A 15810-nucleotide genomic window follows, 5' to 3' on the forward strand; every position below is an offset into this window, starting at 1 on the left:
CATTAGTAGCAAGGGATCTTTTAGATGCACTATCCCACAGACAGGATAGCACATACCACATCCTTTGATATACTCCATCCCAACCAGTGCCCCATGACTGCATCAATGACCATGGAATGTACATTCTTGTCCATGAAAAAGTGCATATAAAAGATTTACTGCTGCTTTTTAGCAGAAGTAGCCTATGTGACAGCAATTCTTTATGTAAAGATGACATGTGAGATAGATAATTAATTCATTTATCACAAATAAATGTAACTGTAACAAAATTCAATTCTTACAGATCACATGCGAGACAGATTACTATTTCATTTATAACAAATAAATGTAAATATAACAAAATGCGACTTACAATATTATAATAATACATCCTTAAGAACTGAATATTCTGAAAGTGCTAGGATGCCATAATAGCTGTATATGCATGGTACTGTGGTCTATCAGAGTGCACCTTGCGGCCCAATACGATTTCAGCACTCAAGGTTTCTGTTAGGGTTACCTCACCCTTATCAGTCCAGTCACTACCCATCCACGAACCCAGCTTGGGTATTCCTAACAGAAGCCGAAACTCCTTCTGGCATAGCTCTCTGGGTCACTGAGACATGCAAGCCCCCTCACCACGTCAAGAAATGGATGATAAAGGGAAAAAGTGCTAGGATGTCATAAAACTACAAAAAAAAACACCAGTAGTTTATCGACATATCAAAAACCCATTCCTAACCCTGTCGCCTACCTGAGTGTGTCTCCTTCGTTGAGGTTCATAAGCACGATGTAAGCGCGGAATTCGGCCTCGCTCGGACAGAAGACCGCATGCTTGAGCGCCAGGTCATGGTAGAACTCCTTGAGTGTCTGCAGACACTTGGTGAGGTTCTCGTTGTTGATCTTCTCGTCAAACACCGCCATGTCTTCCTCGCACAGCCGCTCGGAACAGAACACGTGGAAGCGCACGCACTTCTCGATCAGACCCACCGCCGCCGGGGTGCACAGCTGCTGCTGGGTGATTTCCTGCACGGAAGGAGGAAGGAAATATTTTATTTAACGACGCACTCAATACATTTTATTTACAGTTATATGGTGTCAGACATGGTTAAGGACCACACAGATATTGACAGAGGAAACTCTCTGTCGCCACTTCATGGGCTACTCTTTCTGATTAGCAGCAAGGGATCTTTTATATGCACCATCCCACAGACAGGATAGTACATACCATGGCCTTTGTTACACCAGTTGTGGAGCACTGGCTGGAACGAGAAATAGCTCAATGGGTCCACTGACGGGGATCGATCCTGGATCGACTGCACATCAAGCGAACGCTTTACCACTGGGCTACGTCCTGCCTCTCCTGCAGGGAAGACAGAATTAATTTAGATTAGCATGAAGAGAATTTAATTGAACTGATAAATGGTTTAGGAATAATGATGGCCTAAATTTATGACAGGTCATCATCTCATCCTGTTTAAGTCTTGAAACTCATTTTGTGGATGGGGAATTATACTTCTTATTAGATGTTTAGTGTAACAATCTTCAACAACAATGAATTTGGTGTATTTCCTCATACAAACAATATATATGTGAACGATACCAATGATCAATACAAAACAAGAAAATTATGTCTCACTTGACATTTAACAAGTCAAAAAATAATGTCTATGACTAAGCTGAGTTATTTCAGTTAATGTTCTGAAACCTAGAAATTCACACTGTAAAACAAATATTATAGCAGACAGACTAACAATCTGGAGACAATATTTTCACATCAAACAGTAACAATCTAATGAAAATTAGCTCCACTATTACATGTGGATCTAACAGCAGCTCATTGGAGCTCATGTCCAGTTGACATTTCATTCGACCAATCAAAACCGTACTTGCAAAATCGTGCCAGTGATTTAAAAAGAATTTGAAAACATTCGGGATTATGCCGAGGTGTACAAAATGATTCGGGTGAATTACGAAGTATGCCGGAAACTAATTTTAATATAAAATTTTATATAAAATTCATTTCAAGACGAAAAAAAAAGAAAACCTGTGATGGTATAGCCATAAAATCTGTTTATACTAGTATCCAATCCAGAGTTTATTACTGCACTTTCCCCCTGTTTTTTAATGTTGAAATAGACCAACAAGTTCGCCTATTGCATAAGTAGTCTCTCCTGATATTTTTAGGACTTTTATGCTCCCGAGTAACGCTATAAAAGGCGAAGTGTAATTGGTCGATATTTAAATTGTTATTTATAGATGAAAACACACCTGGACATGGGAGTCCACGCAATGCTGTTAGACCTACTGGTAGACCGGTAGAGCTAATTTTAATCAGATTGAAACAGTAACACCATACCTTTCTAATTCCACGAGTTCTATCCCAGAGAAACTGATACCATTCACACCAGTTGAAATCATCCCCGCGATCCACTATCTCCTTCAGCAGGTAAGTCATCGTCTGTACGAGCACTTCCTCCGGGCGCAGCTCGTGAGGCAGGGGCTCCTCCTGTTATGAAAAACAAAAACAAATACTAATATATACTACATAAATTTCATTGCTTACGGCTATTCCAAAACTGACAACATGGCATATTTTAAACCATGGCAATTTGGTGAAATAGTAAGGGTATTTCAATGCTTTGGAAAGAGCGACAGAGACGGACAGAGACAGAATCCAAGAGAAACACAGACAGAGCTTTTAGTTAAAGTTTGGTTTGTTCATCGACGCCACATGGGCACATTGATTTATTAATCATCGGCTGTTGGATGTCAAACATTTGGTAATTATGACATATAGTCCTAGAGATGAAACATGCTACATTTTTCCATTAGTAGCAAAGAACCTTTTATATGCACCATCCCAGTCATGGTGCACTGGCTGGAATGAGATATAGCCCAATGGGCTCAGCAATGGGAATCGATCCTAGACTCACAGCTTATCAGGTGAGTGCTTTACCACTGGGCTACATTCCGCTCCAAGACAGTGAGAGATACAGATAGAGAATAAATGAATGTTTAACAGTACCCCAGTAGGAAAAACAAACTGTTAATTAATAAAAACAATAATTCTAAACAAAGAAAACCCTACAGATCAGAGTGAAGAAAGTTAAAATACATGTAATTGCAATGAATAATAATGATTTTTAAATAATCAGAAAGTATGCCTATCATACATATATTAATTTTCAGTTTCAAAGAGAGATTGCCATCATCAAATATTTAATTTCAGGAAAATAATTTTGTTAAAATTTGGATTGCAATTCTGTCAAACCTGATCTGCCGAGGCTCGTGAGTATTCCTTGACACATCTAGCATGGTCTGCTTTGGGATTCTGACCAGGCTGGAAGCAGAAACAAGCACATGAGAAAAATATAAGACATTGCCGACTACAACAAAATATAAATAACCTAAAATATACAGAGATGTGATACCCATTTAAAAAGAACTGATCTTTAACAAAACTGGAAACTTTCCACCATACATAAACAGGCATCTGAAAAAAAATGACGAGTTTCATTTGCATATACTGCTTGCACAAGCCTAGTTTTGCACAACCCAATTTTCATTTGACTATTAAATTCATGACATCATTTACAAGGTTATGCAAAAATTAAATAGGTTACCTCCACTTGTTTTTGTGTAACCCATAAATGATTTATAAACCAATGCCAATTACATAATAAAAAATGCCAATTTTTAATTCTCAGAGGACTGCCCTACATAAATGTAATTTTTCACCATTTCTGATCAAAAAAATAAAAAAATGTTTTAACACGCACTGAACACATTTCATTTACGGTTATATGGCATCAGACATATGGTTAAGGACCACACAGATATTGAGAGAGAAACCCGCTGTCGCCACTTCATGGGCTACTCTTTTCGATTAGCAGCAAGGGTTCTTTTATATGCACCATCCCACAGACAGGGTAGTACATACCACAGCCTTTGATATACCAGCCATGCCATTTCCGATCAAATTCGGTAACTGTTGCAATTATAGAGAAACATACCGTATTTTCACTGCCAGGTCCGTATTCAAAGATGCTGAGTCTCCTTTTGTCTTCGCGGTCGTAGCGTTCCTTCTCGGGACACATGTCCCTACAGGCGCCAGTAAATGCTTTAGCTGTTACCAAATCACGCTGCTTAGCTACAAAAACAAAAATCAAAGTGGTAAAATCATAAATTTAATGTTAAAAGGATTTCCTCAAATGAGACACATAGCTCAGTAATATTGCTTTAGTCAATTCCAGAATATTGTTAAAATGTTTTAAGGTAAATTTTGTTACAGCCACATATATTTTCTTTTCTTTTCCTTTTTTTAACTAATCTTGATACAATTCAGCAAATAACTATTAACAAGGTGATCCATTTGACAGATGCATGCTGTTATTAAAAAAAAAATCAAATATTAAATAAAATTGTTGCCAAACATCCTTTTGTACTTGGAGAAGGGAAGGTGGTGGGGAAAATTTTTCCACCATATAAAACTGAACAGCTGGGGTTTCACTGAATAATTGTTTTAAACTTATTAAACAACACCCCAAAACATGTTCTTAGTTATTAGTTTATCAGAGTATACTTTTGACAGCTGATTTGGAGAATAAGAGAAGAAACCTGCTACCAATTCTGGTAAGTAGCAAAAACGTTTTTGCAATTATTCCACAAATAGCACATTGCTGTGACTTTTCATATACCGTACCTGTACCAGTTGTGGAGAATTGGTTGGAATGGGAGAAAACTCCATCCATCCTTGATAAAGTTTGTTTTGTTAACAATACCACTAGAGCACATTGATTTATTAATCATCGGCTACTGAATGTCAAACATTTGGTAATTTTTACATAGTCTTAGAAATCCACTACATTTTTCTATTAGTAGCAAGGGATCTTTTATATGCACCATCCCACAGACAGGATAGCACAGGATGGCTGGATCGAGAAATAGCCCAATGGGCCCACTGATGGGGATTGATCCCACACTGACCGCGCATCAAGCAAGTGTTTTACCACTGGGCTACATCCCACCCCAAGACTGAGACAGAGAAAACCATACCTCTAACTTGTCTAATGAGTTTGTCCCTCTGATCTAGCACTTGCATCTTCTCTTGGTTTGTCTTCGCAACAATCTTAGCCAAGTAATTAAGAGTCACTGAAATAAAAAGTGTAGAGAAATGTTAAAAGGTATTTAACTTTTGAAGTAAATCCAGAATTAAAAATACCTGATTTTTTTTTTTTTTACATAAATGTAACATATATATTAATGAATGAATGAATGAATGAATGAATGAATGAATGAATGAATGAAGTAATGAACAAACAAACAAACGAACGAACCCAATACAAACATTAGAAACTATATATCATATATCAAACTGATTGAATCAACATCCTGGTGTGTTCTCAGCTTCATGGAAAGAGACAACCCCTTTTTACACAAATGACTTTCCATAAATTGGTATCAACTTCTAAAAATGTAATGACATATTTACTACTTTGCCTGATTCTCACTGAACACTTTATCAATTTATTAAAATATCCATGCCTCAAATTAAGCTATCAATTGTCCAAAAACATAATTAGTGTCAAAGTTAAACTTATACCAGTTTTAATACCATTATGTGACCCTCTCTAATGAAACCACAAGATAAGTCAAATTTGTTATCATTTCTACGTTCAGTTGTTATCAGTGATGGAAACTGCATGTACAGCAGTCAAAGGAAAGTAAAGGAATATTAACGATATCTGAGCATTTTTGGAACTATGGCTATTTGGTATTTAACAATATTTTAGGACAAGAGCTAAAGTTAAAGTTTGTATTGTTTAACAACACCACTAGAGCACAGTCAACCACTGCAATTGGCCATGGCAATTGGCAATGCCGTGGAGTTGTTAATTCTCAAAGGCACTTTTCAGCTTTGAACTATATTCACTTTTTCCCTTGCCACAGACATTTTCTTAATTGCAGGAGTTGCACATTTTAGGTCTAGAATAGAAACCTGCTACTGCCACCAAGGCTACTTGTTCCAAAAAGCAGTTCTCCCATACAGGACAGCATATGCCACGGCTTTTGCTGTACCAGCCATCCATGAGCACCAATAGGAAAACCATGACCCCCCCCCCCCCCCCCCAAGTCCACAATAGGCAATCGATCTTACGACCCACTGCACCACAGGCTAGTGCTTTACCATGAACTTGTATATGTAGTGTACCAAATTCTTATTTCATTGACCTTCCCTCCCATTTTTCATCCCTGAAGTTTGTACAATCCATTTCAGTCATATTAAAACAATTTTTTTTAAATATTACCCACCAGTGTCTCCTTTAGAAGAAGACATATCAGATCTCTTGCTAGAATCGGTGCTGAAACCAGAGGTTTTCTTGGTGGGCGAGTCCTTGGGTCGGTCCAGCGAGCGTACGCTGCTGTGTCGAACATCACTTGTACCAGCCATACACTGAAGCTCATCGTCCACATCATCCGCAGACCACTTGGACTTTCTTGATATCTCTAAAACAGTTTATAAATAACAAAATTTTTTAAAAATTAATTCAATAAAATTAAGAGTCACAGACATTTATAATCTGTCTCACAAAGAACCCCTTTTCTCATACATGTACTATGGAATTTACTACAAGTTATTTATTTCTGTGTCGATTATTTTGTAACTTGTACACAAAAATAGTGGGGGTTTTGTTATTTCCAAAACAATTTGACTTTTCTTCTTACGTCAAACCCGACTGAAATTACTAACAAAAAACATTTTTGTAGAATTTGCTTAAAACCTGGTTTTTGTGGATATGTAAGAAATAGAACAATACATTCGTGTCTGTTAGATACCATTTACCTTACAACTCGATTTCACTCATTAGATACTTTTTAAAACAACTCATTGTGAGATAAATGGTATCTAACGGCCACTCATGTATTATTCTCTATTTAAATGGGTCCCCATAATCCAAGTAAGGAGAGCAACTAATCCCTCTCCTCAATTCTTTTTTTAATGTCTAAGTCTGATATTTTAAATTAAAAAGTTTATCATATTCTTAACTTAATGCTATCTGAAAAACTTTCACTTTATTTGGATTAAAGGCCTTCAGTAAAATCAACTTTCAAAAGATGTGTTGCCAGAATTAAGCAACTTCCATTGGTATACCTTTTCTACCAGTGGTACGTTCTGTTTTATCCGATCTGTCTGATGCTGATGTAGATGCTGCCGACAATTTTGGAATGTGGGAACTCCAGAATATCTGCATGGCTGGGATACCTTTAGCTAGGACTCGTCCATTTTTCTTAGCATTTGTAGCAGAATCCTTCAAAAAGAAAGCTAGTTATTTACCCTTAATTAAAAAGCAACAAATACAAATTGGAAAATATTTCCATGCAAATGCCCAATCATAATTTCAATTGTTTGAAAAATATATAATTACCAGGAAGTTATAAATATACAATCTATTTATCAGTCTGATTATAGTTTAAGCAAGATAAAAAAAAAAGTTGACATTTTGACAAATTCTGTTTGACAATATGTAGCTAAATTAAACATGTCTTATATAGATTATCTACTAACATGTCATAACAACAATGCATAATATATACTTCAACATTTAATTTACAATGATAATAACAAATAAAGAAACGAACAGTTGAATTACATTAACAGCAATAAACAACAGCTATAATGCAGGACCCATATTCACAAAATATCGTAAGCCTAGTTTTACACGTAAACATAAATCTACGACTGAAGAGCTATTCACGAAACAACGAAAACGTAAGTTACGTGTAAAGTTGGACGTAAATATAAGAGTGCCTCAGGTTGCAACTAACGCTGAAAGTAAGTTGTGTACATATAATAAATCAAGCACGATCGCCGTTATTTACTATTATTTACGGAAACTAGCACCATTTCCAATAAATGAAGCAGTTTGCGATGGCGAACGCCCACGGATTGAACATATTTTTGTTGGTGATCGAACGGATGTTTTCGACTCGGCCAATTTCTCCTGAGTTATTTTTTCCTTTTTAAGAAATGTCCTAAAGTTCGTACCAAAACGCGGATCCCCACCAATACTAAAATGCCATGGTCCCACTGTTCGCGATGTTATTGTTAGCAGACGACAAACAAAATTGCGTTTTGCGCATTTGTTATTTACGCGGTAGCCATCGTTTCTAATGTGTTTTTATTAATTACTCCAGTGAGAGTGTTAAATCGTGGATTTACGTCCAGGTCTTGAACTTAAGAATATTACACTTACGATTTTGAAAGTTTTTTTCCAGAGGCAATTTTGAGCCTGCTTATGGCAATTTTAAACCAGTAACTTTTGTAACGAATAAACTAAAAAATACAAATCATTATCCCTTCAACCAGCGGAAAAGTGTCTGACCTACGAAAATTCCTATTGCAGATACAGTAATGGCTGTCGGTGCCATCATTAAATTTGAGCCCTGATTATGCATAGCTATATTTGTCTTCAGATTTGTTAGTGTGTGTTGTGTGACAGAAATCTGTGTAATAGACCGGGTGAATGCAGCTAAGCAAGCCGTGGTATGTACTACCTTGTCTGTGGGATGGTGCATATAAAAGATCCCTTACTACTAATGGAAAAATGTAGCAGATTTCCTTTCTAACACTATGCATCCAAATTAGCAAATGTTTGACATCCAATGGCCGATGATTACTAAATAAATGTGCTCTAGTGGTCTTGCTAAACAAAACAAATTTTTAACTTTTTAGCATCTAAGCGAATATGGCAGTTTAATGTTTGAAAATGTATTCTATCAAGCATGCAGGATTTGGTTATGCATGTATTTACTAAAAAAAGAAAATTTAAGTATTTAGCATCTAAGCAAATATGACTCTTTAAATGTTTAAAAATTTATTCTATCAAATATGCAGGACTCGGTTGTTCACTGTGCCATGTATTTACTAAAAAAGAAAACACATTTCTTATAATACAACTACTCACATGATTACGAAAGTGAATAACCGCTGAACTCTTGTTAGAATTTGGAAACACTTTCACTACAGAACCAAACTTTGAGAAATGCCTCCGGAGAATTTGCCCTTTGTTGTACTGGGCGGGAATTCCTTTGCAGGCTATGGCCACCCTCGATTTCATGTCATCTGCTGATGAAGCTACGGAAGATGTTCGACGGAACGTTTTCTTACACTCATCTACCTGAGTTTCTGAAATACATGTATACATAGAATAATAGTTTGTAGCGTATGTCAGAATGTATTTTAAATTTGATAATAAAGAGGAAAAAGTTAAAAGTTTGTTCTGTTTAATGACAAAGCTAGAGAACATTGAGCAATGAATCATGAGCTATTGGTTGTCATCTACAGTAGAATCTCGTTGGGTCGAACTTGAAAGGGTTGAATACACCTCAGTATTTAAACCAAAAAAGAAGTCTTGAGTTACACTTACAAATTGTTGACCGAATGGTTAGGTCAAACTACCCGATGGATCAAACACTTTCTCGAGCACCGACGGGGTTCAAGCCAACAGGATTCAACTTGTACATGTATTTGGTAATTCTGATATATAGACCTGAGAGGAGGCCTGCTACATTTTTCCTTTAGCAGCTAGGTATCTTTTATAATATACATGCACTTTTCCACAAACAAGACAGCACATTCTGCAGACTTTGATATACCAGTCAAGTGGCAATGGTTGGAAACAAGGCATTATGGTTAAAAACAAGAAGAGGAGCTACATGTACATAACAGCACAGAATGCTGGACATGTTCAAACTAAATTCTATGACTTTTATTTAAGGACAATCTGGAATCAATAACATAATCTAATACGATTGCAAAGTTTAATGTGAATATAACACATATTAGGAGGAAATGTTTTATTTAACGACGACCCATATTAGAATTCCATGACATATCTGGCCTAAAAATCCACAGTTGCAAATTCCATGATGACATGAGAATCCCACAGCATGTATTAAAATTTAAATAATTAGAAACATGAAAAATAAGCACCCTTTAGAAGACAAGAATTCCACAGAACTAAATGTTTCACATAGTATAAACGTTTTCAGTGTCACTGATGGCTACCTCCATGTTAAAAAAAATAAAAAAAATAAAATATTAAAACAATTTCAATTTCAAATGAATTTGTGAAATTTAATTAACGAATTAATGTTGAACGACACACCAGCATGAAAAATGCACCGGCTATTAGGTGTCAAACTATGACAAATGCAAAACATTAAATGATGAACAACATCAGTATAAAAATTAAACAGTTAAATTAAAACACAGTGTAAAGAACTGTGCAAAAATACAAATATCACATAGTAAAATTAAGAATAAAAGTCAGTATCACGAAGAAATAGTAACAAAAGTTCTGGAAGGAATCGAAATGATTCCATGTATAAAACTGATGCATCATACCAGCAGCAGTTTCTGATATCTTTCCACATGATTCTTTGAAGGTAGAGTCACTTTCCCTTTTTGCAACACCAGCTATCGCTTTAGAGAAAATATTTCTACTGCCACGTTCAGAATTTCCTGTTAATAAAAAAAAGAAGATAATTACATGATGTAACATACATGTACAAACTGTAATTTGTAACGTAGGTTATTCTATAATCATGGTTCGTGGAACTATTTTTACATACATGAATTTTGTGAATATGCTTGATTAAAATGTTTGGAATTTTTTTCTTTAGTTTTTTTTGTTTACATGTTATGAGGCTATGAGCTCAGACTTGTGAATGTAGGAGGGGTTTAAAAGTGAATAAAAAATGTCTTACTTGTCAAACAAGGGCATAAATTAAACAAATTAATGTAGACAAACATGTATGTCTGTATCAGTGTTGTACATTGTAGTTAAATCAGACTTCTGAGAACAGAAATCTGTCTAACCATTTAAAGGTTATGCAAAAACAAAGAAAGAAAGAAAGAAATGTTTTATTTAACGACGAACTCAACACATTTTATTTACGGTTATATGACGTCAGACATGTGGTTAAGGACCACACAGATATTAAGAGAGGAAACCTGCTGTCACCACTTCATGGGCTGCTCTTTTTGATTAGCAGAAAGGGTTCTTTTATATGCACCATCCCACAAACGGTAGTACATACCACAGCCTTTGATATACCAGTCATAGTGCACTGGCTGAAACGAGAAATAGGCCAATGGGCCCACCGACGGGGATTGATCCCACCGACCGCGCATCAAGCGAGCACTGTATCACTGGACTATGTCCCGCTCCTTGCAAAAACAAATTCTGGTAACCCATACACTTTTTGCATAACCCTTAATGACTTTGTAGATGTCCCAAATTTAATGTATGATCAAAAAATGTGCTATTCAAAACTAGCCAAGTGCCAATGATGTGCAAACTAAACCATCATTCTCACAATTTTCTAAGGCCTGTAATTGCAGAACAAACTATACATACATTTTCTGGACTTCTGAAGAAAGATGTGCTTCCCTTTATTTCATATGCACGTTCAAATATTTGACTAATATATAATTTTGTAGTATGCCAATCTTTTGATCAAAATTACATGTGGCTGTAGAACTTCAGCGAATAATAGTGGGCTGTATTTTTTTTTTTTTTGCTAAATTATTACTCATGATTTAAGATACTGATGACTGACATTTTAAAATGTGTATTATTGTTACTAATTTTTCATGTTAAATTCAAAGAAAGACGAGAAGAAAAAAGTAATTATGCAGGCATCGAAATAAGTCGAGAACAGTCGTTATATGTCACCACATGTCAAGGAGGGTACTTTGTTCTCCACACAATCTTATTTAAACAAAAACTAGATCCCTAAATTTGGATCCATACATGTGTTATCCAAATATAAGAAACACATGTATACAAGTAAGTTTTGTGAACAGTGAATTGAATGAATAACAAAGTATATGAATGTCTGTGTTGGGACTTTATAGTAATAACAATGGGAATTATAAACTTGATAAAGGTGTCGTAACACAGTAACTCATAGGTTACCAGACCTGTATTTTGTGGTAACCTGTACATTGGTTACCTGACACTATCATACTTATGTTGATGCCTGTTATGGATGAGAAAGAAAAAGAAGGAGTTAGACTGATTGTTATGAGATGGTCATGTTAATCATTTAAATATTTTTTAATTAGCCTCACTGTTCAAACCATCTTGAGGTTGTTCTCTGTTTATTCGGCCAAACCGTTTCTGTGGCCACTCTGCTGACCGTTTGACCTCTGTTGACCGTTTGACCTCCACTGACCGTTTGACCTCTGCTGACCGTTTGACCTCTACCGATAGTTTCACCTCGTCTGAAGACTTGCTGCCAGTGTCACGACTTGCCACACTGGGGGCTGCAGTGGTGAAAATAAACTGTGATGTTGACTGTGCAGACTGGGCAGAGGTGCCAAAGGTTTTGCTTCCACCAAAGATGTTGGAAACTGATGTCTGTGGTGGGTTGCTGCTGGAACCGAAAACATTGTTACTTGGTGCCACGTATTTAGGTTGCTGTGTTCCGGACGCCGATGCAGTTGTTGATGTCTTGCCAAAAATGCTGGTTGTCAGTGCAGTCTGTTGTCCACCAGAGCCATCACTAACGAGAGGAGTCTTCTGTCCACCAAATACCCCAGTACCTGTTCCAATTCCTCCAAAAAGTGATGGCTCTGATTTTATTACCGACTCGGTTTTGATAATATTGCCACCAAATACATTCGGTTGTGATGACCCCATGGCAGATGAGGTATTAAAAACAAATTTAGGATCAGTTGAAGATTGTCCACCGAATACTGTGGATTTTGCTGCTTCTACAGGGGACTGAGCAAAACCTGTAGACATTTTCAACTTGCCACCAAAAGCTGAAGAAGATTCTGTTCCTGTAGACAAATTGCTCACAAAACCAGACCCAGTTTGCTTTGGACCAGACTGACTAAAGGTCTGACTTGTAAATGGAAAGCTTATTTTGGAGCCATCTGACTCTTTGCCCTGACCAAATAAAGAAGTGCTTTGACCGAAAGTCGTTCCTCCGAAAATACTCTGTTGTTGTGGGCCTGTTGCTCCCGCTGATGATACAAATGAAGAACTCTGGTGACCGAACACAACTCCTGCTGTCACTGCGGTTGTATTCCCATATGTGGGCGATGACATCTGCCCAAAGACTGAAGGCTGAGCTTGCATGCTTGATTGGTTTTGAGTTTGACCAAAAGGAGTAGTTGTGCCAAAGACAGAGCTTTGTCCCTGTGTAGCATTTCCTCTAAACAGATTTGGGGAGTCTGTTCCACCAAATACACCCGACATTTTTATAACCGTTACTCTTGATGATTACTGGATGGCTACAAGATGCATGATTTGCATCATATACAGTACAGGCAGTTCTACCCAATGTCCATCCTTCTGCAAAAATATAATAGAATATTTATTAGTAGCGTGCTCAACAAGAATCAAGATAACGAGTAGTATAATGATGTCACAAATTCAATAATCATATTAATCTACAATACTATGCAACCAGGGATCGAAATATATGCTATTTCACTATTAGTAAATCAAATCTTCTAGTATCCTGTTGTGAAAGCTGCAATAAAACACGTAATTGTGAAATTCATGTGGCTATTGCATCTACATTTGATGGGCTCTCCATTTCGATTAAAGTTCTCACTGCATACACCGACATATAGTCGCTTAGATTATGGTGCCATTTGCGTAGCATAACATAGCAAGGTAACTGGTTAGGCGAGCAATATTATACATGCCTAAAGTGATTTTGCTCTGCAAGTTTTATGGAATAGTACATTCTCTGAAGGAAAATTTATATAAAAAATTGACCCGTACAACTTGATTTTCGTGGTAACCGGAACTTGAGGTAAAGGTTTTTTGATGAAAGCTACTATCAAGGTTGGCTTAATGTTTTGCAAAGAAAACAGTGTGATCCATCACCAGTGCAAAATGGTTTGACATCACACCCATTCCAACTTGTTTCCTTGATGTCACTTATAAGTAAGTTTAATCAATGTCACTACAGTGTAATTAAACCAGGGTGCATGTAGGGATTACATACAATCCAATTGTTTAAATCAAAAAATATTAACCACGTTACCTTATAATGAGTGACAGTTCCCGACTATTCATGTCACATTCACAATTTTAGATTATTTACTACTTTTAATTTATCTTTTGTGAATTTTGGTAAATATCAGCATGATTCCTGAAGGATTACAATCTTCTTAGTTTATTTAATACATAGTAAATGATAATAATGTATGGACATCTGTTTACAGAGCTCGACTGTAGGGTCGTACTATTTACAGAGCTCAACCAAGCTCATCCGAGAGCAACCGAGAACTACTGAGTGCAAGTGAACAATTAATGAGAGCAACCGAGAACTACCAAGCGCAAGTGAACAATTAACAAGAGCAACCAAGAGCTACTGAGCGCAAGTGGAACAATTAACGAGAGCAACCGAGAACTACCGAGTGCAAGTGGAACAATTAACGAGAGCAACTGAGAACTACCGAGTGCAAGTGGAACAATTAACGAGTGCAAGTGTAGAACTACCAAGAGCAAGTATAAAACTACCCAGTGCATGTATATAGCTACCGAGAGGAAGTATATAACTACAGAGCTAATCAAAAAGGACAAATAAACATAAGTTACAATCGAAATCTGTTTAATTTATTTAACAATTCAATTAAATTTATTACATATTACCTAACAAACTGGTGTCAACAAACATACATCAATAACAATAACAATTAATAATAATAACAATATTGGGCGATTCCACCTTGTGCAGCAGTTACAGGGGTCATCTCATAAGAGGAGGCAGTACGTAGCACATACTTTTGCCGTATCCTGTCGATAACACCCCAAATGTATCCTTCAAATTCAAAATGGAATCAATAATGTGTAATTGTTTTGGTTTAATGACGTAATGAAATCCAAATTCATCCAAAACGGCATCAGCCAACTCTTCCATGTTGTAACTTCGCTTGATATGAGACGGCCCCTGTAACTGCTGCACAAGGCGGAATCGCCCAGTGCGCGATCACGTGGTCTACGTCTCGAAATAGATCGCCGAGCTTTGCAATTGTTGCGACGGAGTGTCACGAAGCGTAGCTGAATGTGGGTGCTGTCGGGTTTCTTTCTGTAGTAAGTGTATTAGTGATTAATATGTGGATTTTTTTGTATCACTTAACTCGAAAATGATTGATGTAAAGGTATTTGACGTCAAACATAGGATTGTTGTGGTATTAGAGCGGGACTCGTTGCCTACCGTTTGGTAGTCAGGAATTGCCAAAAAAAGACATAGGTTGGTCTCTGACTGTAATGAGAGCGTGTTTATGTCCAAATGTCCGTCTAGCTCTCTTACAGTCAGAGTACTCGGGCTAATCATGTCATGATATGATGATCGAAAACGAAACACAGAACGATACTTTTATGTATAAATCGGATTATTTACATTTAAAAAAAAACCATAAGATTTACCCAAAAGAGCAAACAAAACCTTAAAGCTGTAAGTTTCTTTACTACATGTCAAAGGATTTAAATTATCAAATGGTACTTTTTTCCTACTGCTTTATTCGTCGCAGCCAGTACGCCGCCATACTTCTTCTTTGGATACAGTTTTCCTCCAATTATTGGAGAGCTTTTATGCTAGGCTGAGCCTATTTAATTCAAAGTGGCTTCACATACACTATGTAAAATTTTAAGGCCTTAAAACATCAAAAATTTCAATAAACTGAACAAGATTATCAATAACGCCCGTTATATTTAGATTCAATAATGTGAAACAAAAGGTGCACTCTACTACGCCTCAAAGTTAGCTTGTGTCCTTCTTAATTACAATTTGTTT

At 36.6% G+C, this 15810-nt stretch overlaps 1 protein-coding gene across 2 annotated transcripts in view; it reads right to left on the reverse strand.

The window, feature by feature from the left end:
* The window catches only part of LOC121368066 (germinal-center associated nuclear protein-like), a 44831-nt gene extending 29269 nt beyond the window's left edge, over nt 1-15562 (reverse strand). Inside the window, exons 1-12 of one of the 2 annotated variants that reach the window (XM_041492593.1) lie at nt 15520-15562; nt 12234-13352; nt 12122-12197; nt 10391-10507; nt 8949-9169; nt 7136-7292; nt 6295-6489; nt 5038-5133; nt 3996-4132; nt 3254-3322; nt 2339-2488; nt 734-1005 (exon numbers count right to left, since the gene is read on the reverse strand). In XM_041492593.1, the coding sequence (XP_041348527.1) occupies nt 734-1005; nt 2339-2488; nt 3254-3322; nt 3996-4132; nt 5038-5133; nt 6295-6489; nt 7136-7292; nt 8949-9169; nt 10391-10507; nt 12122-12197; nt 12234-13256 (2513 nt within the window). In that variant the 5' untranslated portion in view covers nt 13257-13352; nt 15520-15562. Of the gene's footprint in view, nt 1-733; nt 1006-2338; nt 2489-3253; nt 3323-3995; nt 4133-5037; nt 5134-6294; nt 6490-7135; nt 7293-8948; nt 9170-10390; nt 10508-12121; nt 13353-15519 lie in introns of both variants that reach the window. The other variant, XM_041492591.1, reaches the window with a different exon arrangement.
* Nucleotides 15563-15810: the final 248 nt, after the last annotated feature.

The sequence above is a fragment of the Gigantopelta aegis genome, chromosome 3 (genome assembly GCF_016097555.1).
Source record: "Gigantopelta aegis isolate Gae_Host chromosome 3, Gae_host_genome, whole genome shotgun sequence".
Classification (NCBI taxonomy): domain Eukaryota; kingdom Metazoa; phylum Mollusca; class Gastropoda; order Neomphalida; family Peltospiridae; genus Gigantopelta; species Gigantopelta aegis.